Source organism: Bactrocera dorsalis, chromosome 2 (genome assembly GCF_023373825.1).
Source record: "Bactrocera dorsalis isolate Fly_Bdor chromosome 2, ASM2337382v1, whole genome shotgun sequence".
NCBI classification, from domain to species: Eukaryota; Metazoa; Arthropoda; class Insecta; order Diptera; family Tephritidae; genus Bactrocera; species Bactrocera dorsalis.
The window spans coordinates 76,138,053-76,163,914 of NC_064304.1; the positions used below are offsets into that span (position 1 = coordinate 76,138,053).

General features: G+C 35.4%; 2 protein-coding genes across 2 annotated transcripts in view; one reads left to right on the forward strand and one right to left on the reverse strand.

The window, feature by feature from the left end:
* LOC125776629 (uncharacterized) overlaps positions 1-25,862 on the forward strand; it is a 231,048-nt gene that overhangs the window by 131,673 nt on the left and 73,513 nt on the right. The gene's annotated exons all lie outside the window — the stretch shown is intronic.
* On the reverse strand, positions 12,698-17,700 carry LOC105230167 (uncharacterized). Its single transcript, XM_011210787.4, has 3 exons — positions 17,486-17,700; positions 12,828-13,169; positions 12,698-12,776 (listed from the first exon to the last, which is right to left on the reverse strand). Exons 1-3 carry the CDS (start codon positions 17,613-17,615, stop codon positions 12,718-12,720), a joined length of 531 nt encoding a protein of 176 aa, XP_011209089.1. The 5' UTR covers positions 17,616-17,700; the 3' UTR covers positions 12,698-12,717.

Here is a 25,862-nt window from a genome sequence, read left to right on the forward strand (position 1 = left end):
ATTTTTTGAAACGAAACATACAATTTATTCAGTACATATAGAGCAGCGTTGTCCACGGCGTATGCGCACAATAGCGCACGGACAGTGCCAGACACCTCACACCAACATGTCGCGACAAGTGTCTGTGAAAGCACGATTGTGCTACTGTATTCAACTTCGTAGGCAAGCAAAGAAGAATTTTGCGATCAGTTGACGCTAGAATAACCAACACAAGCATAACGTGCACACAGTCACGTCCCGCCAGTATGCGAAGTGGCGATAGCCTCCTTTTTACTAGCGATTTCGGTACTTTCTGGTAAGTACTTACTCGCTAGCACGTAGTAATGCAGCACTGGGTGTCTTTACATTTAAGAAAAACACAGATACAGAAAAACGATGCTTAACAAAGCTTCGTGCGTATACGAAGCAATGACATTTCTTTTATATTCTTTTGTCACTTGATTTCATTCGCCACGTGTTTGCCAAGCGTTTCAAATTTGGAAAGTGGAAGTGAGGAGTATCTTTACATAATAAAATATAAATAATATTGATAAAATAAAGGTAAAAAGATAAAAATGATAAGTAAAAGGCATTTGCGAAGGTTGAAAAAAAATGAAAGAGAGAAATTCAAAGAAAAATGTGCGCTCGGTGAAAATGAATACAAGAAACAGGAAGAAAGTGAAGTGCGTAAAATTGCTAAAATACAAGAAGTGGAGGTAGAAGGAGACACAGACATGGACGTAGAAAACGTTGACACTGACTTTGTTGAAAATCCCACGGGCTTAAACTTAAATGACAAACTTAAAGAGTGGTATTTAAGATATAAGCCAAAGCGGAATTGTGCAATACATTTAATTAAAATTTTGAGAGAGGAACGTTTAAGGATAAGTCCATTTTATAAGTTTATATCTAATTCAACGCCAGATATAGTGCAACTCGCGGGCGGATTATATCTCCATATAGGATTAAATCAACAGCTTCAAAAAATATCCAAAGTTATTCAGCTTTCCGGTCCGTTAGTGATTGATATTAATATTGACGGACTTCCCCTATATAAAAGTTCTAAGGCGCAATTGTGGCCAATTTTAGGTAGGCTAACTAATTTAGGAAATATGTTTGTATTTCTTATAGGTGTATTTTTGGGCAAAAGCAAGCCAAATAACTCTGCAGAATTTTTAAGCAGTTTTACCTCAGAATTTGCGATGTTAAAGGAAAGTGGATGTGAGGTGGCTGGCAGGAACTTGCAGGTTCAAATCGGGTCAATAGTTTGTGATGCTCCAGCAAGAGCATTTGTAAGTGGAATCCCTGGGCACACATCGGCTCATGGATGTTCAAAATGTGATCAGGTAGCCAAAAAAATTGATTGCGTTTTAACCTATAGCACCAAATTGGGTCGGCTAATTACAAATGAAGATTTTTCAGCTAGAAAATACCCAACTCACCATGAAGGTCAATATTTACATGAGAAGTCAGCTTTTGAAAAACTTGGGGTATCCATGGTTACACAGGTTCCTTTGGACTGCATGCATCTTGTAGAATTGGGAGTCATGAGAAAATTCCTAACTAGATTAGTAAATAACAAAGTGTCTGTCAAAATAACGAAAGCAAACAAAGAAAACATATCCGAAAAATTAATAGCAATGCGAAAACATGTTCCGAATGACTTTGCGCGCAAGCCCAGATCGTTAGAAGAATTGCTACATTGGAAATCCACTGAGTTTAGGCAATTTTTGTTGTACACTGGGCTTGTTGCTCTAAGAAATGAGGTACATGACGACATATACTACGAGGTTTTGCTTTTACATTGCTCATACAGAATGCTCTGTTGTCCAAAACTTCGCAACGCAAATTTGGAAACTTCCCAACTGATGTTAAATTTATTTGTGGAGAACTTTCCAATTATCTTTGGCGAAAATAGTGTGTCATACAACGTACACAGTTTATTGCACTTAAAGGAGACGGTCGCGCAGGTTGGGGATCCAATCGCGGGCTCTGCGTATGCTTTCGAAAATTATTTGCAAACACTCAAACGACATATCCGAAAACCAACGAAAATTCTCGAACAAATACACAGAAAAATTATGGAAGATGAATTCGTTGCTCCTTTAAATAAAAATAAACCAGAACTGTTGGGAAAAAAATATTTTCAAAGCTGCATGTTAAGTACAAAAGGACCTGACAATTACTGTTACGTGAAAAACAATACGCCCGTACTCATCCGATCGTTTACACCAGGTGTAGAAGGCACACTAATAGGTCGCAGATTAAAAAATCTTAGATCCTTTTTTGAAGAACCTATTAATTTAACAACTTTGGGAATATATTTAGTTGACAGGAAGCCATCAGAAGCGGAAGAGTCGTTTTCATTTTTAGACCTTGAATGCAAAGCTGTTGGGGTGCCTTATCGAGACGATTTATTGATACTGCCGATGTTGCATTACTTTAATTAATGTTTAGTTACTTTTGTTTTTACCTTTTTATTATAGTCAAAACTATATATGAAAAATGTTTAAAACTATGAATAAATAAAAAATAATAAGCTTTCAAAATGCCTGATACTCCTCCAAAAAAAATTAAACGCGTTGCCTTTGACAAACAAAGTAAGAGATCGTTGAATCATTAAAATAAATTTAAATCCAATAGACAACAATTGCAGTTGCACTATCGTTATTGATCAGCTCGAGAAAAAGATCGACGATATGAAAGGTAAAAATAATTTACGGAAAACTGATCCATGTGTTATACCTACATATCTATTTAAAATCTTATGTTTTCAGATGCCATGCAACAGGAAATTAAGGTGGTTCGTGGTAAGGATACTATTGCTGACCAACAATTTAAAAATATAAAATTATATAAATTTTGAAAATTATTTAAGGTCAACTGCAAATAGCAATTGAAGCACTGGCCGATCAAAAAGTTGTCCTTAATCAACTTTTGCAACAACGTGCAGAGGAGCTGCCTATCCAGTCCAAATTCCCCTTAAAGAACGAAGAGCAGCTAATCAGTTTAAATCAGTGTCGACCAAACTACACACGCACAAAATTATACAAGTGTTAGTTAAGAAGAACAAGAAGCGAAGCAAGCATAAAGAACAACTATAAACGACGCCTTTTTCTTTTGTTTACCCTTTTCTTCAGTATCAACTGCTTTGTAAATGTTCATTTTTTTTAAATTCGCTAATTTGTCTTCTCTTTCGGAAATTTCAAGATTAGAAATATCTTTATGAGAATTTAAAAAATGCTTTTATAAATTGAAAAGACGCTTACTCTTAAAAGTACTCTTAAAAGTACTCACAGCATACATTGCGCAAGATTATTTTCATTTTCATACATAAAAAATTGATCAATTTTTTTGCTCAGTGCAAGAACAAATTTTGCCGTAGCGAGTGTCTAATTTGCTGCGAAGCTTCGGGCATGTTGGTGTGAAAAAACGATCGCTCAACTGTAGGTGTGAAAAAACGAAGACTAAAAATAGTAGGAGCTGGTCGAGGCTGGTTTAAATGACCAGCTCAACAGCGAAAACAAAAACACTTATGTAAGTTTTATAAATATTATTAAGTTTTATTGATATTTAGCGCGTCCCTTATTTTTCGAATAATTTTTTTTTAACTGCAAGAAAAATCTTCGAAAAAATTATCACAAGTACGTAAAAAACAAATTAATTTGAAAAATAAGGGACACGCTATTGAACATGCTTCATAGTATTTTATTTTTTCACAGGTTAAAGCTATGAGATCGCTGCTGCAACCTACCGGCGTTTTGAAAAATTTAAGAAATATTTTGAGCGATGAAATAGCAATGGCATTCAATGTCGATGGAGTGCAGGGCAAAAAGTCCTTAAAATCCCTTCAAAACTTTTATAACGCACTACTGGGTATTATATTTCTTGTTTTATACAAAAAAATTGGCATTAGTAAGTTTTTTTTTCTTATTTAGACTCAATTCCGTTAAATGATGGGAATGGTACTGCATACGAAAAACTGCGTAAAGCAATGCAGTTGCAAAAAAAAAAACGCATTTTTAAAAGGGCTTGCTTGTCCAAAGACAAGACATAATAGTCAATTCGACTTAAAATTTCAACTTTGTGCCTTTTCAAACAAATAAAATTTAAATGAAATGATTAAAATTAATAGAAAGATGCGTGTTTTTATAAATCAGAACTACTGGCGAATTTTATAGCGATTTGGGATTATCGAAATGGGTGGTTACGTTTGAGTAGCGACGTAGGTACTTACAGGTAATGCAGAGGGTGACGATAGACTCTCTCTTAGGACATCTCCTTGTTAAATTCGCCTCTCAAAAGCAAGCGAAGTAGATTATGGTGGAAGTACTGGTGTTTACCGATAAGTAGCGAATTCGGTACTTCTGTACTAGTACAGCGTACTGGCGGGGTTGGACAACACTGATATAGAGCAATGTGCGCACATTATATTTCTGATGAACGATAATATCATGATTTGCATTTGAATTGTACTTATGTATGTATACATATACATAAATATGTACATATGTATGTAACTATGCGCTTATATGTAGATGCGTACGAAAATTAAATTACATATGTACATATTATTGTAATATATTAAGTTTTTTAGGATATTATGATAGCATATATACAAACATATTCATATATGAAATTATATTATATTCTCAAACATAATATGATTGCATGTAAACGTATAAAATTATATCCAAAAGGCTAACATACATCTGCAATAAGAATGTATATTTCCGAGCATAATTTTCACTGAATGCTCAGCTCTGTTCACGTGCCACGTCAAAATTTCTCCTCCTTAGCTAGCTGTGGTTAAACACGCTCATCGCATTTTGTTAGCTTTTGACAGTTCACACGCTTGTCCGTTGTTTGACCTTCTCTATAAATATACGTTCTCTGCTTGTATGTATATTGAAAAACCTTCACGCAATAAAGTCAGGTTTGAATATAATGACCATATTATTAACATTACAAGGTGCGTTTTAAAGTAAACAGGTGGTGGCGCCTTCTATATGCCGACTGATGCGTTAGAATCTGCTATCTTTATCGATTATCCAATGAAAATTTCATGACATTTCATTGATTGGAAGTGAAGTTATTACGTTTTAAGTGTCAGTATGTTTGTGTTATGGGAGCGAAAATGAGCTTCGAACAAAGAATCAACATTAAATTATGTTTTAAAATTAGTAAAACTTTTACCGAAATGTTTCAATTGATCAAACAAGTTTATGGCGCTGATTGCCTATCTCGTAGCAGAGTGCACGTTTCGTTTACAATTCGTACTGCACGCTAAGGGTACACCTCTTTCGGGACCTCGCCTAGTATGGATGATCGTACTATGCTGCACTTGTGTAGCAGTACACCTACGTACTGAACTGCCGTTAAGCATTTCTTCGCAGGACCGAGCTCAGCCAAAATTGGCTCTTCATGTGCACCTTTCTGGACTACTCTTCTCTACTTCATCTGCTCTCGCTACTTCGTTGCCTTCCTTTTTTCTCAGTTCCTCTATAGCAATTGCGGACCAATTTTTCGCTTTATTCCACACGATTTTGCTTTGTATCACACGTTCGTTGATAGTAATTTCTAAATCGTTTCTTTCTGCTTCGAATTTCGGACAGCAAAATAAAATATGCTGCGCGTTTTCGCTGCCATTACCGCAGAATGGACAGTCTGATCCGTTATCGTGACCATATTTACAGAGGTACTGTCGGAAGCATCCGTGTCCGGTCAGGAATTGCGTCACTCTGATGTTGTAAGACGCCTCCCAACGCTTCATGATTTCTCGGAGACTCTTTTGATCTCTAATGCCATTATGTCCGACGGCATGATACCCGCTATGACTCCAACGTCTCGTGTGGCACCGTGCGAAATCCACAAATAACTCTAATTGCCTTAAGCCGAGTCAGAGATTTTGCTTTCTTTTCGTATGCCTTATTTTGCATTTCTGGTCCCTATATGAGGACCGCGTATATTAGCTCGCTTGCCCTAGATTGGTCCTCCAATATTAGCCATAATCCTCGATGGGGCCACCGTTATTCGCGTCGCTTTTGCACATGATTTTTCAATGTGCGTGTAATAGTTAAGTCTATTACAACGCCTAGGTATTTTAGCGACTGCTGAGTCGTTATACTATAGCCATCAATGTTAAAAGTAGCATTTTCTATTTTTTTTTTTGCTGGTAATCAGCACTGCAGCACGGTACAACTGCGCAGTATTCTTTTGTACCATACATCTACCTCGTTCCTTCGATGGCCTTGCTTGCCACATTTGCCACTTTTCGATCGCATCAATGGTTGACCTGTGCTTACGAAAATTGGTTTTCGGCGAGTCCTGGATACTCTTGCTCCAGCTGCTTCTCCAGTCGTACCCATATTATTCTCTCAAAAAATTTTCCAAGCGCGTCCAGCCTACAGAGAGGATGGTACGAGCTTGGTTCTCCAGCCGGTTTATTTGGTTTCTGCAAAAGTACTAATCGCTGTTTCTTCCATATTTTTGGCAAACAGCGAGTAAACAGCTGTGAAAAGAGTCTCGCTTTGTGAGTTATAGCTATTTTTAGGGCCCTTTTGGGGATTCTATCTAGACCCAGTGTTTTGGTATTTCCAAACCTTTTGGCTGCATCTATCACTTCATCGTCGGTGACCGATGGTGCGTCTATTACCGTCGATATATTTGATAGTACAGGTCCTTCGTTCCTCTGCGTAGAGAAAAAGGTTTCCACGATGTTTTTCAAAAGGTTGGGAGAGGTTGGTGTTCTCCCTTTGCTGCTTTTGAGTTTTGTCATCACTACTTTGTACGCATCGCCCCATGGGTTCTCATCGGTATTTTCGTAAAGCTCTTTGAAGCAGGAAAGTTTGCTTCTTTTAATTTCTTTCTTGGGCTCACGGCGTTCCTTTTTTAAAACCTTCCTGCAGACTTTGTTGCAATCAGTTATCACGATGTCGATTTCAGTATTCCACCAGTATGCAGGCTGTCTGTAAGTGTTAGAGTCTTGTTTTTTCTTGCACCTTGTAGCATAGCATGCTTTACTAATATACCTCACCAATATTTCCGCCTGTCGTTCCGCATCTTCTACATTTTTAACGTTGTCATCCAGCATAAGTCAGAAGAGATCTTTGTCGAACGTTGTAGCTTTCCATTCTTTTATCTCTACCTTCTCTGTGTGCGTGTATATTCCAATCCTGAGGTCAGACACTTCCTAATATGTTGATCTTACCAATGGGCTACTAGCAAACGTGATGTGAATCATGGATCCACGACCATTTTTTTCGAAAGTGTTTCTATTTCCAGTATTTAATAACACCACTTCGAGCGATGCATAGGCCTTGATAAGAGCGTCTTCTCGTTAGTTCGTACTAACTCTTCCCCAGTTCATAGCCTATGCGTTAAAATCGCCTGCTACCACGTTATTCATAGTTGTTAGGATTTCCTGGACAAGATAATCCAGTATCCCTTCAAACGTGCCTTGTGGGATACGCAGTGGTATATAGCAGCTATAAAAGTGGATTCCACAGATCCTGGCTCGTGTGAAGTAGGCCTTTCCTGATAATGGCTTTTCCTGGAAAGTTTTGCCTCCACACGACCATATGGCAGTTTTGCTGGTGGTGTCGGAGGCCCATGTGGCGTTGTCTAGGTTTTTATACTGTTCGCACAGTATAGCTACGTCCACCTTCTCTTCAAAAACGGTTTGTTGAAGCAACTCTTGCGCAGCTTCGCAGTGATTCAGGTTTAGCTGGATAACTTTCATTTAATGAATTTTTTATATTCTTCCTGATATAGAGGACCTATTACCTATTTGGTGATTTGAGTTTTCCTTTCTTTATTCTTGCAAGCACTACAAGACGGAGTCTTGTCGCACGTCTGTGCGAATTGTCCTTTTTTGCCACATCTTAGACAGCTTTTGCTCCTGTCATCCGAATTTGCTATATGCTGCTGCTAGATGCCCATATTCCAGACACCTGAAATCCCTTTTTAAGCCGCTTATCTAGCAGTATCCTTACTTCCAGCGTAGGGAGGATTACTACCGTTAGCTGTGTACCCGCATATGCCGCCTTGAGATTCTTTATAACACTCACGTCAAAACTTTTTAGTTCTTTCACCTGTTTTCGTATGATTTCCGCATTGTCCTCTTTGGTGTTAATTTCGTCCAGGTCACGAATTTAAACTATGACTTCGTGAGTAAGCGCTTTGTTTTCTGCTTATTGTCCTAACAGTTTCTTATTTCGCACTTTAGTTCGCTCGTACTTTCTATTTGTGTTTCGTTTAGTTCCAGTAATCTTTCGCCTTTTGCTGTCTTCCAAATGCGCGATACATTTTCCCCGAGTTTCTGCAGGGTTTCTTCTTTTCTGACTTTCATCAGGATGTCTCTGTAGGACATATCTCCAGAGCGCGCTATGACTATAGCATCGGGCCGTGGTGGTGGCGGTCAATCTTCTTGGGGCTTTGTGGTTTGCGCTTTACGCTTATCCAGCCTTCATCTTTTCCTACTTCATCTCTGTTTTATCAAGGCTATTTCTTGATGTACGTCCCGCTTGCTAGTTTTTCGGTGCCTCTTCATGCATTGTTTTATTCCTTTTCGGCGGTGTTCATCATTCTTGTGTGCTCCTTGTGTGCCGAAAAAATAAGGTGACATTTGAATTTAAATTGCGCGCGTCGAAGGATTTGGAGAATAATTTTTTTTTAGGTTGGTAGTACTGTCAGTCACATTTGCGCCAAATTTCATGTCAAAATATTAATTAGTGTTTGAGATACGTGTCGTTTTGTGAGCTACTAAAAGTGAATTTTTCGTTTTTTGCGATGTCGAAATTTGTTGAGCAAAGAATTTGCATTACATTTTGTTTACGGAATCAATTTTCTGCTGCGGATACATTGAGGATGCTGCAGAAAGCCTTTGGGGATGAGGCAATGTCTAAAATAAATGTCTGCAAGTGGTATAGTGAGTTCCAAGCTAGCCGTGAACGTGTCGAAGACGAAGAGCGTCCAGGGCGACCATCAACCTCAACCGACAAAGCTCACGTTCAACAAATCAAAGATTTGGTGTTGAAAAACCGTCGATTAACAATTAGAGACCTTGCTGATGAAGTTGGCATATCGAAAGGCTCAGCCAATACCCTTTTGAAGGTTGTTTTGGGCCGTCAAGCGCGTCGACTTGTACCGAAAACATTGAATGTTTTGGAAAAAAAGGCGTCGCGTTAAAGTGTGTGAAACGATGTTTTCCGACTACCAGGGTGTCATGAAATTCATATAACTGGCGATGGGACTTGGATCTATGCTTACGACCCCTAAACGACCGATCAATCGAGCGAATATCGTGCCAAAAGAGAGCCGAAACCAAAAAAATCGCGCCAAAGTCGCTCAAAAATCAAAGTCATGTTGACTGTTTTCTTCGATTATCGTGGTGTTGTGCATTATGAATTCCTTCCAACAGGTCAAACAGTCAACAAGGAATATTATTTGAACGTTATGCGTCGTTTGCGTAACGCTATCCGCCTAAAAAGGCCGGAGTTGTGGAAAGACAATTCTTGTTTTTTACACCACGATAATGCACCATCCCATACTGCCCTCGTAAGTCGCGATCTTTTCACCAAAAACTCAACCCATATCGTTCCGCAACCACCGTATTCACCTGATCTGGTGCCGTGCGACTTCTAGCTGTTCACCAAGCTCAAAAGACCGCTCTGCGGATCTGTTTTTTTTTTTTTACGATAGAGGAGATTCAAGCCGCAGCGAAGACGGAACTGAAGGCCAACCCGGACAGTGACTACAATCAGTGTTTCGAAGATTGGAAAATCCGTTGGCATAAGTGCGTTGCATCGGAAGGGAATGAAATTGATTTGGAAGAATAAATAAATAATTTTCAAAATAAATACAATGTCAACTTATTTTTAGGGCACAGGTAGCTTTGTATTTTCTAACACCGATGGTGAGGACCTCGCTCCCACCGGTGATTGTGGGCGATAGGGCTATCTTCGGTATATGCTTGAACAGATCTACATCCGCATTTGGGGTCCTCACAGTCAGATCTGCCAATGATCTATAATTTTCAGCACCCGGGGCAACGTAGGCTACTACTCCTATGCACAATGCACATTTCCTGACCAAGGACAGAAGTGGCTGTTTACTGACACACGCCGCAGCTGATACCTTGGCAGAGTCAAGCACACATCACCTTCTTCCTTTCGTCAGCGGAAAAGTCGCTGGCGAAAATTTCAAGGGACTCCCAGTATGCTGCGTCGTGTACCGGTCAGGTAGATTTAATCAGCCGCTCCGCGCCTGGATTTTTTTATTACATAACATGCCCTTGCATGTTGCGGGAAACACATATTTCAAAGGGGCGGTGTCGATTCGCCCACTGTCGCAGGAGTTTCAACGGTCTTGCTGGCTTTTATACCGCATCCTCCACTCCCGCCGGTTCTCGTCGGGGATTGCTTATTCATTTAAACTTATATCGCAACTAAATCTACTTTTACAGGCCGTCCGTCTATCCGCGACCTGCCGAACCACCCGGTCGCTTAATGCTCAGCGACGGTAACTAAATTTGGAAATTTTAAGTCCCACCGCAAAATTTTAAGTCCTACCGATCAACATGTTTGCCAATCAAAATCCTTGATCACCGGAAACTCCATCGAAACTGTGGGTGAATTCATCAAAAGTTATCATTTAAATTCATGGAAGTGGAATTGAACAACTCCAAAACATCGATTGCATTTTGACCGAACATTTGGGCTTACGAAAGGTGTGTGCACGGTTTTTTCCGCACAAATTGCTCAGGATCCAACATTCAAAGGACGCTCGTGACCGATTATTTGACCAAAAATCACATTTTAACCATTAACCACTGCCGTATTCACCTGATATGACACCGTGCGACTTCATGCATTTTCTAATGAAAAGTCTTCCACCAGCATATTGGCGGCCATACTAGCCAACGAGCTAAAAAACAAACGTTTGACATGCTTTTGGACCGTGCAAAAAGCTGTATTGAAGCAGAAGAAGAACATTTTGAATAAAAAAAATTGATTTTGCCGAAAAAAACATTTGTTCTGTTTATTTTTTTAAAGGTCCTGTTTAGTTTGGAACGCACCTTGTATGTTTTAATAACATCTTCGATATTTTTCTTCTTTACTGGCGTAGGCACCGCTAACATCTTACGGATTATATTATATATCTAACCCTATATACTTACATACATATGTATATCGCTTAGTTTTAGGTGATACATTCAACTGTTAGGTGAACAAAATTATTATACTCTTTAGCAACAGGTTGCAAGAGTATAAAAATGTATATATGGAAGAGCATTCACTAAATAAAGTCAGCTGATTTGAATATAATGACCATATTACTGGCGTAGACACCACTAAGGCAAATATAGCCGAGTTAACAACAGCGCGCTAGTCGTTTCTTCTTTTTGCAACGTGGCGCTAATTGGAGATTCCCAGCGAAGCCAGGTCCTTCTCCACTTGGTCTTTTCAACAGAGTAGATGTCTTCCTCTGCTTCAACCGGTGGTTACTACGTCGATAACTTTCAGAGCTGGAACGTTTTCGCCCATTAGGACAACATGGTCTAGCCAGCGTAGCAGCTGTCTTTTAATTCGCTGAACTATGTCAATGTCATCGTATATTTTATACAGCTCATCGTTCCATCGAATGCGATATTCGCTGCGACTAACGCGCAAAGGACCATAAATCTTTCGTAGAACCTTTCTCTCGAAAACTCGTAACGTCGACTCATCAGATGTTGTCATCGTCCAAGCCTCTGCACCATATAGCAAGACGGAATAATGAGTGACTTATAGAGTTTAGTTCTTGTTCGCGTTGGATTTCTAGGCTGACATTGTTGGTGGTGTTTACGCTGGTTCCAAGATAGACGAAATTAACGACTTCAAAGTTATGACTGTCAACAGTGACGTGAGAGCCAAGTCGCGAGTGCGACGACTGTTTGTTTGATGACAGATATGCGCCAGCAGCGGTACACTCTTATTGAAAATTTTATCTGCTGGATTGAGTTTTGCAGCTCGAATTATTTTCTACAGCAGCAGATTGAAGAAGTTGCACGATAGGGAGTCGCCTTGTCTGAAACCTCGTTTGGTATCGAACGGCTCGGAGAGGTCCTTCCCGATCCTAACGGAGCTTTTGGTATTGCTCAACGTCAGCTTACACAGCCGTATTAGTATTGCGGATATACCAAATTCAGACATCGCGGCATACAGACAGCTAATTTTCGTAATGTCAAAACAGCTTTGAAATCGACGAAAAAATGATGTGTACGATTCTCTTTTCACTTGACTTTTCGAAGATTTGGCGCAGGGTGAATATCAGGTCAGTTGTTGATCTTTGATATTAGTAATGGATATAATAATACAGCGAGCAGAAAGTGTATCAGAAGAACACAGTAAATATTTTAGCACCAGAAAAGCACTAGAACTAAAACAATAAATTTCTTGAAGCTTCTTAAATCAAGTTTCTTTCTTGATAAATATTTAGATCACTGAAATTTAAGTCAATATCAGTTATTATTCAGGCCTACATATTATTACTTTTCCGAAGGATATATATAGTTACAATGAACTATGCCAATTTTTACAAATTTAACCCCACTTCTTACCTTTTAGTGATAAAATTAGTTTAATCTCTTTTTTATTATATTAACTCAAGAAAAAACTACTTGTATTTCAGAGAATAAATATATAGTAATATAGCTGAAAAAATAAACAAATATAAATATATTTATAAAGGCTAGTTCTAATTTATTGATCTTAAAATTATATTTTGCAGATTTTCAATATTTTTCTCGAGTGCATCTGAAAAGAAGAAACTTAGGAAATCATAACTATACAAATAAAAAATGTTACCCTTCTCTGTTCGAATACTTCTGCTTTCTCCACTGGTTTCATCCATAGAAATATCGTCTTTTAGAAAATGTTTTAATTTCGGAAGAAATAGGAGCAAACAAATAACTCCAATAAATTTGATAATTTTTTTAAAAATCAGCAGTTTCAAAATTATTTTTCCAATTGTAAACAAATTTATTTTTTTCTTTAATTTCTCTAAAAACCAGTGGTCTCGAGGTTGATAAATGACAGGTTGATGAAACATAGGGGGTCCATATACTGAGCTTGGGGGTCCATATATTTCATTTGAGGGCTGCAAATTATTATTTGTGGGAGGTATGTAATTGTATCCAATATTGCCATCTGAAATCAAAATATATGCATTGAACTTGAACTTTCATATAAAAACATAATTGTTTACCATAATCTTTAAACTACATACTTTAAGCATTATAATTTCTGTTTTCATTACACAGTACAACAGCTAATCTGGGGGGTGAGAAATTCCAAGTCAGGGTGATGGTACTAGGTCAGTATAGTAAAACCCTCAAAGGGTTTGGCGTTCGTATGTGTCAGTTTTTTTATGACCTTTTAAATTTTTTCCTTATCTTGATGTTTTTTCGCTTAGTTGTAACATTTTGGCAAAAACGTAGTTTAACATAACTCGCGAACCACTTGTCTGATTTTGATGAAACAAATTTAGAAAAATTAAGAAAAAAAAAATTAAAAAAAAAAATAAATAAATAAATAAAAAAATTATAATAAAAAAATTAAGCGAAAAAACATCAAGATACGGAAAAAATTTAAAAGGTCATAAAAAAAACTGACACATACGAACGCCAAACCCTTTGAGGGTTTCACTATACTGACCTAGTACCATCACCCTGACTTGGAATTTCTCACCCCCCCGACAATAATCCCAAAAATGTTCCACAGTGTTATTGACAGCCTTATTGTGTAAAGCAATTACTACCAGTAGTCCGTATACAACCATATACAAAAATATACATTATTTACGACTATCGGTTACCAACCACAGGCGACGTGCTCCTCCTTGCCTTTTATCTATTACTGCCATTCATCATCAGTTGTTCAGGGCTAGTTAAAGTTAGAATATTCGAGTTTAAATGCATAGCTATTGCTTGTACATATTATTTATTAACGACTGCTTTCAATTGAAGCAAGTAATATTAGCATATGAATATTTATAACTGTATAAACGGATAGTTAAAAAATAGTTTTTCAGGTCCTTTAAACTTGCTAACAAAATATCTTGAGAACTTCCTCTATTGGCCTATACCCAATTTATCCCTGAAAACCGGGTACGCTATTCTAAAGCTTTGAGGGTGATTATTTTCTGTCCGCATCTGAAGTAAAAATAATATGCTCTGGTTAGAACACGTTTTCTTTAGCAGTTTAAAAAATTTGGTAGAGCATATGAAAATTGATAATTCCTCCACTAACAAGCCGATAATATTCGAAGAAAAGTAAATGATATAGCACTTTCATCAATAAATCAGTCAACCCCTAATTTTGTATGATAGTACACGTATATCAAAAAGAGTAAAAGTTTCTGTTGGCCAATCGAATGGAAGCCACGACCATCTCACATAAATCGGTTATGTTGGAAGCTTCTAAACCGTCTAATAAATATTGCAAAAACTGTGCATTCTTTTTACACCTCTTAAGAGAGAGTAAAAAAGTGGCATTGGTTGATAACCCTACCCAGTCCCCACATAATAACATATTATCTTGACATTTTATATTACAGTTTGAAAATGGGTGAAATCGGTGAACTTAAATTCCATCTGATTCTTTCACTTTTCAGTATACAAATCAAGCACCAATCAACTTATCGTAAAAAAACTTTGCACAAATAAAAAATATCTTTAAGGTATGCCATTTCAAGTTTTAAAATTGTCAAAATCGGACTAAAGCTGCTCAAGTCCGCATATAGCGAAGATGTAGACTCCAAATATATCAAAAACGTGAAACTGAAATTCGGAGAGATTTCGTTCCCGATAATAGTTTGTCTGCCTGTAATTGGGTTGAATTGGGTCCTTACTTCCCTCAGTCTTCTTCTCCTAATAGGCATACCTTCGAACTTCCGGTCATCTTAAAAAAATAAGTAAGCGAGCTTTTCTAATAACGGTGTATTTTTGCGTCAAAAATGTATAAAATCGGGTATAAACTTGCCCTCCTCCCATACAACTAATATTAGAATTAAGTCATCCGGTACACTTTACTCCATATAAAGGTGATCGTAAGAGAGGTATCTGTAAATCTGGAGATTACGGTGGATGCGGTCACCGTTTTCACTGGCTTGTGACACGGTTCATTATGTGAAACAGAACTTTATTTTCTTCAAATGGGGGCATTTTTCGGTGATTTCGTTCTTCAGAAGGTCCAATAGCGCTATATAGTCCTTCCTTTTTCAAGGTAGTTCATAAAAATTATTCCATGCCATAGCCTTATCAGCCGCTTGCGGGGTACTCACTTTGCACAGCGTTTTCTCATAACCAAATATTCGTGAATGATATGTTGTACACTTTCAGTTGATATCTTTAGATTGCCTGCTTTCTCTAACAATTTCACTTTACGGCCATACAAAATTATTATGAGGATCTTTTTGATGTTTTCGTCTGTAACTACCTCTTTAGGGCGTCACTACTTTCCGGCTTCGGCGCTTATTTCACGGCGCCTAACCTTAGTATACAAATCCCTAATGGTTGATTTGACAAGTTTTTCCTTCAACTGTATTTTTTCCTTCAAGAAGGGAAATTTTATAATCATGTGAAATTCCTTTTTATCTATTTTTTCACAATAACAAAAGTTGCTTCACTCAAAATGATATAATTCACAAACTAATAATTCGACAGCTGTCAAATTTATACACCCTCATTTAAAAGGTTGAGACAAACTAAAACATATATGGATTTAGTTCTACTAGCGCCATCTATGTGTCAAACCCTGGACTTTTCAATTGTCCTGTTAGTTTAATACCATGTTCAGACCGACACACGATTTCGGCTCTTGAGTAGTTTATCCCACTAATCTTATAAATTTATTAAGATTTCGCCACACAAAAATGACAGTTGAAACCACTTCATAGAAGTGATTTGAAACTGATCCATTCTAAATCCCTCAGTGCGACTGCGATTTTGGGCCATCAAAGAGAAAAGAATTTAAACAAAAAAATGAATTAAACGCAGTGAATCTGAATATTAAGCGATGTGAATTCTTGAATGGCAAAACATCTGTTTTATCATCTGTCCAACGGCAGTGAGAACGACTAGATTAATGAAGAGATTAAATGTAATCTAATCACTTAAAATTTTTGGTGGGAACATAGTATTAGCAGAGAACGTATATTTATAGAGAAGGTTCACGATGGCGAAAATTTAAGGATATTTCAATTTTATATCAGGGGCATGAAAATAGCAGAATTGAGCATTTTCAGTGTTAAATGAGAAAAATTACGAGAATGTACGCTTACAGATTCGCATATTTACAATGCGCAAACGACTCTGCATATAATTTATATACATACATACATATGTATATGTATTTATCCCATGCTTAATTGATTTTCCCGTTTTTTTTACCATCTTACCGGTCTAAAATATATCGCATACAAAATACGAGTCAATCTTCCCGCTTAATTGAAGCCGATTATTTGGTTTCTCCGTATAATTGGTTAAATATATGTGTTATTACAAAAATAGAGCTTTAATCTCCTCCGATTAATTGAATGAACAAATTTCGTCAACAAAGAATATCTGAAATCTGCATTTGAAAACATATGTTTCTTAGTGAAGATATTTTGATTAGAGCTGATGTTGAGGAGGAAGAGAAAGAATATGATCCTCCAATGCCTTCGTCAGTTCTTGAAGTTTTAAATTACATATACATTACATATTTTTTCAGGGAAAAGGTTTTTGTGTGAATTAAGTAATATATTAAGTAAAATATATGTAGGTCGAACAATATACAAAAAAATTACAGTCTTCTCAATGTACATTTTAATAATGTAAGCAACGGCATGTTATTATGTGAATGTAATATGAATTGTAATTGAAGGCGCTGTTCAATTCAACGAGTTGATTCCCTGGTTAATTGAACCAAAAACTGTGTAATTTTTGAAGTACAATTATCGGGGGTATACTGTATAAGACTTAGACCAAAGTCTAGAGCAATACCTTTCTATTCAGCACTAACCCACATTATTTTTAAGAAACTTTCACTTAATTAAACTGTAAGTGCAAAATGTCGATATCAGGAACACTTTAGCTATCTGGATTGACTGCTTTAAAGTTTGACATTACCCAAGTATACTTCAGAACACTCTTCTCGGCAATTTAGTCTGACAGCTGGAGTAATTTGAGACCTACGAGTATTTCACACATTTTCAGCATTAAACTGTAGTATCCCGTGTTATACGTTCACTTAATTTTCCGAAGATAATATGTAAGGTATCCAATTTATAAGATAAAGAGCCAAGAGCAAGCTTAACATTTTTTATATTTGGTATATGGGGATCAGGTGAAGTATTGACCCGACTTTGTATATTTTAGGAACAACACTGTTATATGAAAGTCATGCTCATTGACCGATATAAAAACACCCGGTTGTTCGATAATCTTATGAGAACTTCATACAATATTATTGTAAAAACGTACCCGAACTAGATTGATGAGAGCTCTGAAGAGCATTCAGATATGTATCTCGTGAAAAATCCGTTGAACTTTCTGCTATAAAAAAGTATGTAACAAAAATCACTATGAAATATATTCCTAAACTTGAATTCATATTGCTAAAATTAACGTGCGGTAGAAACTTTCAAAGTATGTACATTAGCACAAGTCTCAAAATGTAATACTGAAAGCAAATAAAATGGAAACTTTTGAAGAAACCTTTTAATAAGTTTTAGGTATACAACCTTATTCACTACTAATACCAAATAAAAATAAATTGAAAATAAACGGTTAAAGCAATATAAAATCTAATCACGTACTTCACAAACATTTACGGAATGTACGAATTGTCTTGCATTTTAATTACATTATGCTTTTACTTCGTATGTAAACGCTTTCATTTACGTTTATGCTTGCACAATAGAAATCGACACAAATATGTTTATATATACATATATACTGTTATTTAAATATGTACATATTATATATGTAAAAAGGTATTTAAGTATTGTTAGAAAAATTTAAAACAAACTGATCGATTAATTAAATGTGCAATGTAGTGCTTTCATTCATATTATTTTTTAACCTAATTACAATTTCGTGACGGTTTCCCTGATGCTGAAAGTCTTATCTTACTAAAATCCCGTATTTTACAAAAAAATAAAAATTTTACTTAATTCTTTTATTTCTTCCTTTCAAAGATATTATTTTCCTACCAAAATCTCGAAGATTTAAGTAAAATAACTAGTTAAAATTTCTTGAAAACTTGAACTTGAAACAAAATATTTACGAAAATCATACCCACGAAAGTAATTTAAATGTATAGTATTTACATACTCTGTTTTGTCATTATTAAATCTAAAGTTTTGCTAACTAACAAATGAGTAGATTACTGCAAAGGAGGATGAATAAAAATGCAGGAGTTAACTTCATATAACGGAAAACAAACCAACAAACTAAACTGAAGTAATATTATACTAACATATGTGGAGCTGGTTAGCAGAACTCAAGGTATATAAATTAATTGAAAATTTTTGTAGAAACGTGGCACAGCCATTTTTACTGAAGGATTGGATGCACAACAAATCTCGATAGAAAAGCAGATCCACTATAATATAGCTATACAAATAACGGGTTACAATTGGAATATTTGGAAACTTAGTTTCAAATCTCTTAAAAAACTATGGTCTCTAAAAAAAGCGTTTTACCAAAAACGGCTTTAAAGTTTCAGAAGTTTGAAATTTAATTTTGAATACATGATGGAATTCATCGAATTTTTGTAAAGTGGAAAGTTTTCTGCTGCAAAAGATGTAATTATAGGTGGAGACAAACTACATCCTCATAAGAAGGAAAGAATATATCATTACATAGTATATATCCAGTGCAAGTAGCGTCGGAATTGGAAAACATTTTTTCCAAAGATTACAATTAATAATAACTCTGCAAATAAATGTTTTTTATAGTTTAATTAGTATTGAAATTAGTATTACATTTAATTCGTTTTATGAATACATTTAATAATTTAAATAACAGAACAAAACTTCTAACGATGCACAAATTTCCAATATAAATATATATATTACTGTTTAAATAAGTTAAACCTCCCCCACTCTACCTGCGAAAACTCACGCACCCTAATAAAACACAGCTCAATTCACCAGAGTAAATATTTCTTCAACGAGAGTAAAACGCGCAATGATCCCTTCAACGAGCTATCAATTACACAAAACATAAGTACCTTCATACACACATACACATACAAGTCCAAGTATTAGGGTGTACCTATATACCAACTTAAGGTATACATAATCAAAAGAAAAGAAATTAATATCGGTATTCTGCGTGAGACGATTGTCTCATGTCTCTAATTGTCACAATAGTAATTTAGTGACCCTGTTAGTCAAGAGTCTCATTTTGGTATTCTGGCAGACACAGTAAAGTAAATAGTATACTGTATAGTAATATACTGTATCTGCCAGAATACCAAAATGAGACTCCTGACTAACAGAGTCACTAAATGAAGATTGTGAAAATTAGAGACATGAGACAATCGTCTCAAGCAGAATACCGATATAAATTAACAATCACAACAACTTTCACATATACAACATGCTTTCAATAGTCTCCTTCTGCTTCAATACAGCTTTTTGCACGGTCCAAAAGCATGTCAAACGAGTGTTTACGCCGATGCAAGCCTTTTGAACGGTCTCTACGCCCGCATAACGCTTTCTTTTCATTAGAAAATGAATTTTTCCGAAAAGGAAGAAGAAGGCATGGTGCCATATCAGGTGAATACGGGGAGTGGTTAATGGTTAAAATGTGATTTTTGGTCAAATAATCGTTGGATTCTGAACAATTTTTGGTCGTCAGGCAATTTGTACGGGACAAACCGTGCAAATTAATTCCCGCGACGAGGGAATTTAAAAAAAAAATATATGTTTTACATCCGCGAACGCGCGGATAAATGAAAACACGTGTGGTTCTCGTGGATTGCAGAATAAGAATCAAATCTTTATTTCTAAAATACTAATATTTATACATTTTGGTATTATTATCTTAAAGCTAAAGCTGAAGTGTAAGCATCAGCTTAATTGAATCCAGAACAAAGAGTTAATTACAATTTTAGCTATTACAGCATATTCCAGCAGAACGTTAAGCGTTCTGTTTTCTTTACAAATGTTATTGTTATGCCTTCTTGTGAGGGCGAGCGATATTGTTTTGATAAAAATGGATTATTGGATTCAGAACGGAAAAAGCATATTGAATTCTTAAATCATCAAAACGTTAATTAAGATTTTTAATTAATGAGACAGTGTAATTGCAAAGTGCAGAGATTCATTTTATTTATAGTTATGGTAAGATTGTTATGCGGAGGCTGTCGTTAACTCCCACCTTCCTAAAATGAATCGTCCCCGATTCTCTATTATTTTGGGTTATTTTATATATTTGGTCCAAAAGAGTTATAAGTGATTTCTTGAAGTTGCGCATTTTCGATTGGTTTGGGAATTTCACGAGATTTTTTTAATTTTAGTATTACTTAAGTGAGTTATGTAAATTATTCCTAAGATTAAAATTATGTACTATGAATGGACTGTTTTATTCTTGTTCCATTCTGCTAAAATATTTATATTATCTAATTTTAACAGTTTATTGGTTGTTTCAATATATTCTAAAATTTGAAAATTATTTATATGGTTATTTTTAAAATAATTCCAAATTTTTATTTCAATGTTTTCATAGGTTTGATTATTTATTACAGTGTAATTTTTAAATGTTATTAAATATGTTCTATTCAATTCTGTTTACAATTTCTGTTTTACAATTGTGAATATTAAAAAAATTAATATTGCATTATATTATATTCTGGTCAATAATAAGCTTACCATCTAAGGCTCTTACATCATAGTACTTACATGTTAGCCCTATTTTAGGATATTTTATATAAATTATAATTATGTCTCCTGTTTGGGCTATTTTAAATTTAGAAATGTCCATTAAATCTGTTATGGTCATTATACCGTGTTGGTAATACGTTATATTTTGTATCATGGTCTGGTGTTCCAGTTATCCATTTCCAAAATGTTCCTACCTCGTTTATTCTACTTTTGTGCCTAATATCTGTTTTTTGTAATTGTCCTAACAAAATCTCTAAAAGTTCTATTTCAGGTCACCCTTCCAAATTTTTTATATCAAATACATCATTTTTGTTAACTTCTTCTCAGTTATTGCACCTCATTTTACCAAAATAATAATAATTTTTATCTGATATTATTATCTCTTCAAAATATGTTAAAATAGTTATATGAAACACTCCCCATAGTCGTTATATAAACCTACATTTTCGTCCTGTATTAATGCGTAATTTTCTCTCGTGAAGTCCCTAATATCTGCTTTCGCTATTGTTAGAAATATTAAAATTATTATTGTCATCATTTTCTGAAAAAGTAAATAAGTATTCGTTTAGGACTTTATATTATTTTTGTGCACTATTCTATTTCTCTGATTCATTTTAACCTTATTTCCTAAATCCTCTTTTACAACCTGTTTTTTATATCTGGGATTCAGCTTATTTCTTTATCCTATTATTTTTTCCTAAATAATTTCTCCAGGGTGAAATGAGAAGCTTGTATCATTGCCTGAATACATTTTTTTTTTTCTTTTACATGTGTATGAAGCTCAGTTAATTCTTCGAAACTATTTTCATCGGTAATATTGAAATTATTTATTTTTAAAATAGTAGTACCACCTTTTTTTGGAGCATATTTTTTTATTTTATTGTCGGGATTATCTTCGACTGGCGTCCTAGGATTTTCTTTTCCAAAGTAGTTTAAATTTTTTATTTTTATAATTTTATTTGGTTTTTCACCACTATTTTTTTGTTTTATTTTGCCGGTAAGAACTTCGGCTGGCGTTTTAGGACCTTTTTGTCCCAAAATAATTTCTTTAAATAAAATAATGCCGGTAAAATCTTCGGCTGGCTTTGTAGAACTTTTTCGTTCCACAATATTTTTGTTATGATTATTTTTTCCTTTATGCTGGTATAAATCTTCAGCTGGCGTTTTAGGACCTTTTTGTCACAAAATACATTTTTTAAATATAATTTTGCCAGTAAAATCTTCTTGTTTGTTCCACAATTTTAATTTTCATTTGTAATATTACCGATACTTTTCTCGGCTAGTTTTTTGGAAGCTTCTTGTTCCTTAGTTTTGTTTTCAAAATAAATGTTCATAATTCTGATTTCATTTTTCATGTTATTCTTTACCCTATAATTAATTTTCCCATTGGACACATCGATAAATGCCTCAATCCCTCAATTTTGTAGAAGATTTCTTCGACTCTAAATATGGTTATTATGTGGTCAAATTTAATAATGGAAAAGCCATTCACGGTTTTTATGCGCTTATAAATGGCTAATTCGTTTTTATTATTGTAAACCCCAGGCTTAATGTAGCATGAGGTTGCTCCCGTATCGATTAGAGTTTTTAAGTTTTTATTTAATTGGAAATCATGTTATTTAAGAAAGGGGAATTCGTCCCCTCTTGGCCAAAAAAATAGCTCTCATATCATATTATTTATTCTTTGACTTTTCTCTTGCGAGCGAAAGCTATGATTACTTTCTCTATGCCGCTTTACCCCATGTGCTTCCCGATTTTGTCCGCTATTGGCCTGAAAGTTTGCATTCGTTTGTATAGATTTTATATTTTGATGAAAAGTGCTATTGCCTTGTTGTTGATAAAAATTGTTATTGCTTTGTTGCCTCCCCACATTAAAATCTCTATTATGAAGTCTGAATACAGATGGATCTATATCCATAGGAGTTGGTTTCGGAAAATTATAATGTATATTGTTATTTGGAAGGTTGTTCCTTTGAAGAAATCTTAAATTATTGTTTGTATACATTGGCTTCACCTTGTTTCTATAATACAGGAAATTTTGAGCAAACCGGGCTCTTTGATTATTTGATTCGAGTTCTTGAGCTTTTGCTAAAGCGTCAGATAAATTTTGTGGGTTTAGAGAGAATATTATGTCTCGTAATGGGGTGTCTAGTCTTGTTATAAAAATTCTTAAGAACATGCCTTAAGAATTTCTATTCTTTTTGTTAAATTCTTTAGTCAGGTCTGCGTTGTTTCTCTGTGTCATGATTGTTTCGTTTATTAATAGCGTCAACTTCTTGTTATTCTATTCTACAACCGACATTGCACCCTGCCTTAAGATGCTTAGTTCTTGTTCGATTATATGTATTGGACGTTTGTCTGCATATGCAAAGTCTAATCGAGATAGAATTGCATGGAAATTGAGGACTGTGCCATGGTTAGTTAACGCATCGTTTGCATCATGCGTTATTTTATTTCTAAGTATTGTGAGTGCAGCAAAGTATTTCCTACCGCCCCTCACGTATAGGCTCATAGCGTTAAGCGCTGCATCTCTCCAACTAACATAGTTATAAATTCATCCTACCAGTAAATTCAGGTACGGATTTAACTATGTCTAACGATTCTTGACATGCTATATTATCGTCTATTGTTTGTGTTAGAAAATCGGTTGCACTATTGGTATTGACTACTACGAGTATTTGTGAGCGTAATTGCTCTACTTCTTCACGTAGTGCTATATTGCTGTCAGCAATGAGGCGAGTTATTAGGTCTACGGTCAAAGCGTCACCGTTAGCCATTTTGTCTAATTTTCAATTTCTGGTCTTTTTTGTTAATTATTTTTATTTTATCCCTTCTAGGAAGAGGTGCTTTTTTATTCTGGAGAGTCTGGAGTTCAGAATCGCAGAATTAAGCTTTATTATAAACCGGAGTGTCACCCTTGCGGTGGTGAATCGCGGTTTCAATATATTTTTGTTATATGGCTGGTCGAGCCTTTAATTATTATTTTATTAAAAAAATTTATTGGTTGGATTAATCTTTTTTTATAATTCTCTGGAGGGTCCCTAGGGTGGTGAATCGCAGAGAATTTTAAATTGTTATAAGCTGGAGGGTCCCCCCGAGGATGGTGATTCGCAGCTTTTAATTATGTAATTTATTGGTTGTACAAACCATTAGCTATAGTCTTTAGTTTTTTTTTTGTTTGTTAAATTTAAGACATTTCTTTATATTTAATACTTGGGCTATTTCCCACTCCACCAAATGTTGTCCAAGTCTTCCTTTTCAATTTGCTTGAAGAAAAATTTGGTTAACATTGCGCGATATCGCTCACCTTTGATGGTTACGGTCTCTTCTTCATTTTCGAAGATAAATGGGCCGATGATTCCACCAGACTGAAATTCGCACCATACAGTGATTCGTGCTTGGCTTCTCGACGATTACGTGCGAGTTTTCTGTGCCCCAAATGCGAGAATTCTGCTTGTTAACGTAACCATCGAGTGAGCCTCGTCCGAAAAGATGATTTTTCGGTAAAATTGACCATCCTCGGTCAAACGATCTTCTGCCCAATCTGCGAACTGTGGAATAGTGAATAGCGACCCATTTCGTAAATTTTGGACTTTTTACTGAATATTTGTCACTTTCCGAATGCTATTTGACGTTTCCAATGTCGAAATATAGATAATTCAAAATTAAAACGTTAGATGGCCCAACCGTTATATTCTCTCGCTGACTCTGTTATAATTTCCGCTGCCGCTGTTGCCACAAATATATTCTGTCGCTGTCTCTGTTGATATTGTTGTCCTTTTATAATTGCTGCTGCTGCTGTTGCTGTTGCTACCTCCGTTAATGTTGTTACCACTGCTGCTGTTACCGTTGTTGATAATGTTGTTTTATTTAATTATTTTAATTATTGGTTTTTTAAATTAATTTAAACAAATTTTAAAATTTCTTGTTTTTATTATCCTGCGGTTGTCACTTCGTTGCTTGTTCTTGCTCACTTTATTTCAGGTTTTGCACAGTTATTTTTGTTATAATTTTTTTCCTCGTGAAACTTTTCACTTAAGTATTGCTACTATATCTTTTTACATTAGTAGGCACTTTAACTTTAATGTTTTATTTTTTATTTTACCATAGTAGGCACATTGAACTCGTGCCCCACGTTGGGCGCCAATTAATTCCGGGACGAGGGAATTTAAAAAAAATATATGTTTTTAATCCGCGAACGCGCGGATAAATGAAAACACGTGTGGTTCTCGTGGATTGCAGAATAAGAATCAAATCTTTATTTCTAAAATACTAATATTTATACATTTTGGTATTATTATCTTAAAGCTAAAGCTGAAGTGTAAGCATCAGCTTAATTGAATCCAGAACAAAGAGTTAATTACAATTTTAGCTGTTACAGCATATTCCAGCAGAACGTTAAGCGTTCTGTTTTCTTTACAAATGTTATTGTTATGCCTTCTTGTGAGGGCGAGCGATATTGTTTTGATAAAAATTGATTATTGGATTCAGAACGGAAAAAGCATATTGAATTCTTAAATCATCAAAACGTTAATTAAGATTTTTAATTAATGAGACAGTGTAATTGCAAAGTGCAAAGATTCTATTTTATTTATAGTTACGGTAAGGTTGTTATGCGGAGGCTGTCGTTAACTTGCACACACCTTTCGTATGCCCAAATGTTCGGTCAAAATGCGATAAATCGAAAATGTTCAATTCCATTTCCATGAATTTCAATTTTAATTTGATTTTTGATGAATTCACGCTCAGTTTCGATGGAATTTCCGGTGATCACGGATTTTGATTGATCCACATGTTGATCGTCATTTATGTCCTCACGACCACTTTGAAAACATTGAAACCACTCGTGCACTCTGCTACGGGATAGATAATCATCTCCATAAACTTGTTTCATCATTTGAAAAGTTTTGGTAAAAGTTTTACCAATTGTAAGGTAACCCTATGCGAAATATTAATTCTCATCTGAG

What these genes read in the sequence shown, in the direction of transcription:
- LOC105230167 (XM_011210787.4), bottom strand. Translation starts at nt 17,615, where the DNA reads ATGAATTCAAGTTTAGGAATATATTTCATAGTGATTTTTGTTACATAC. An exon ending in CTCTCATCAATCTAGTTCGG is followed by an intron (nt 13,170 to 17,485) that starts GTACGTTTTTAC and finishes TTTTGATTTCAG; the next exon opens with ATGGCAATATTGGATACAAT. An exon ending in AAGTATTCGAACAGAGAAGG is followed by an intron (nt 12,777 to 12,827) that starts GTAACATTTTTT and finishes TCTTCTTTTCAG; the next exon opens with ATGCACTCGAGAAAAATATT.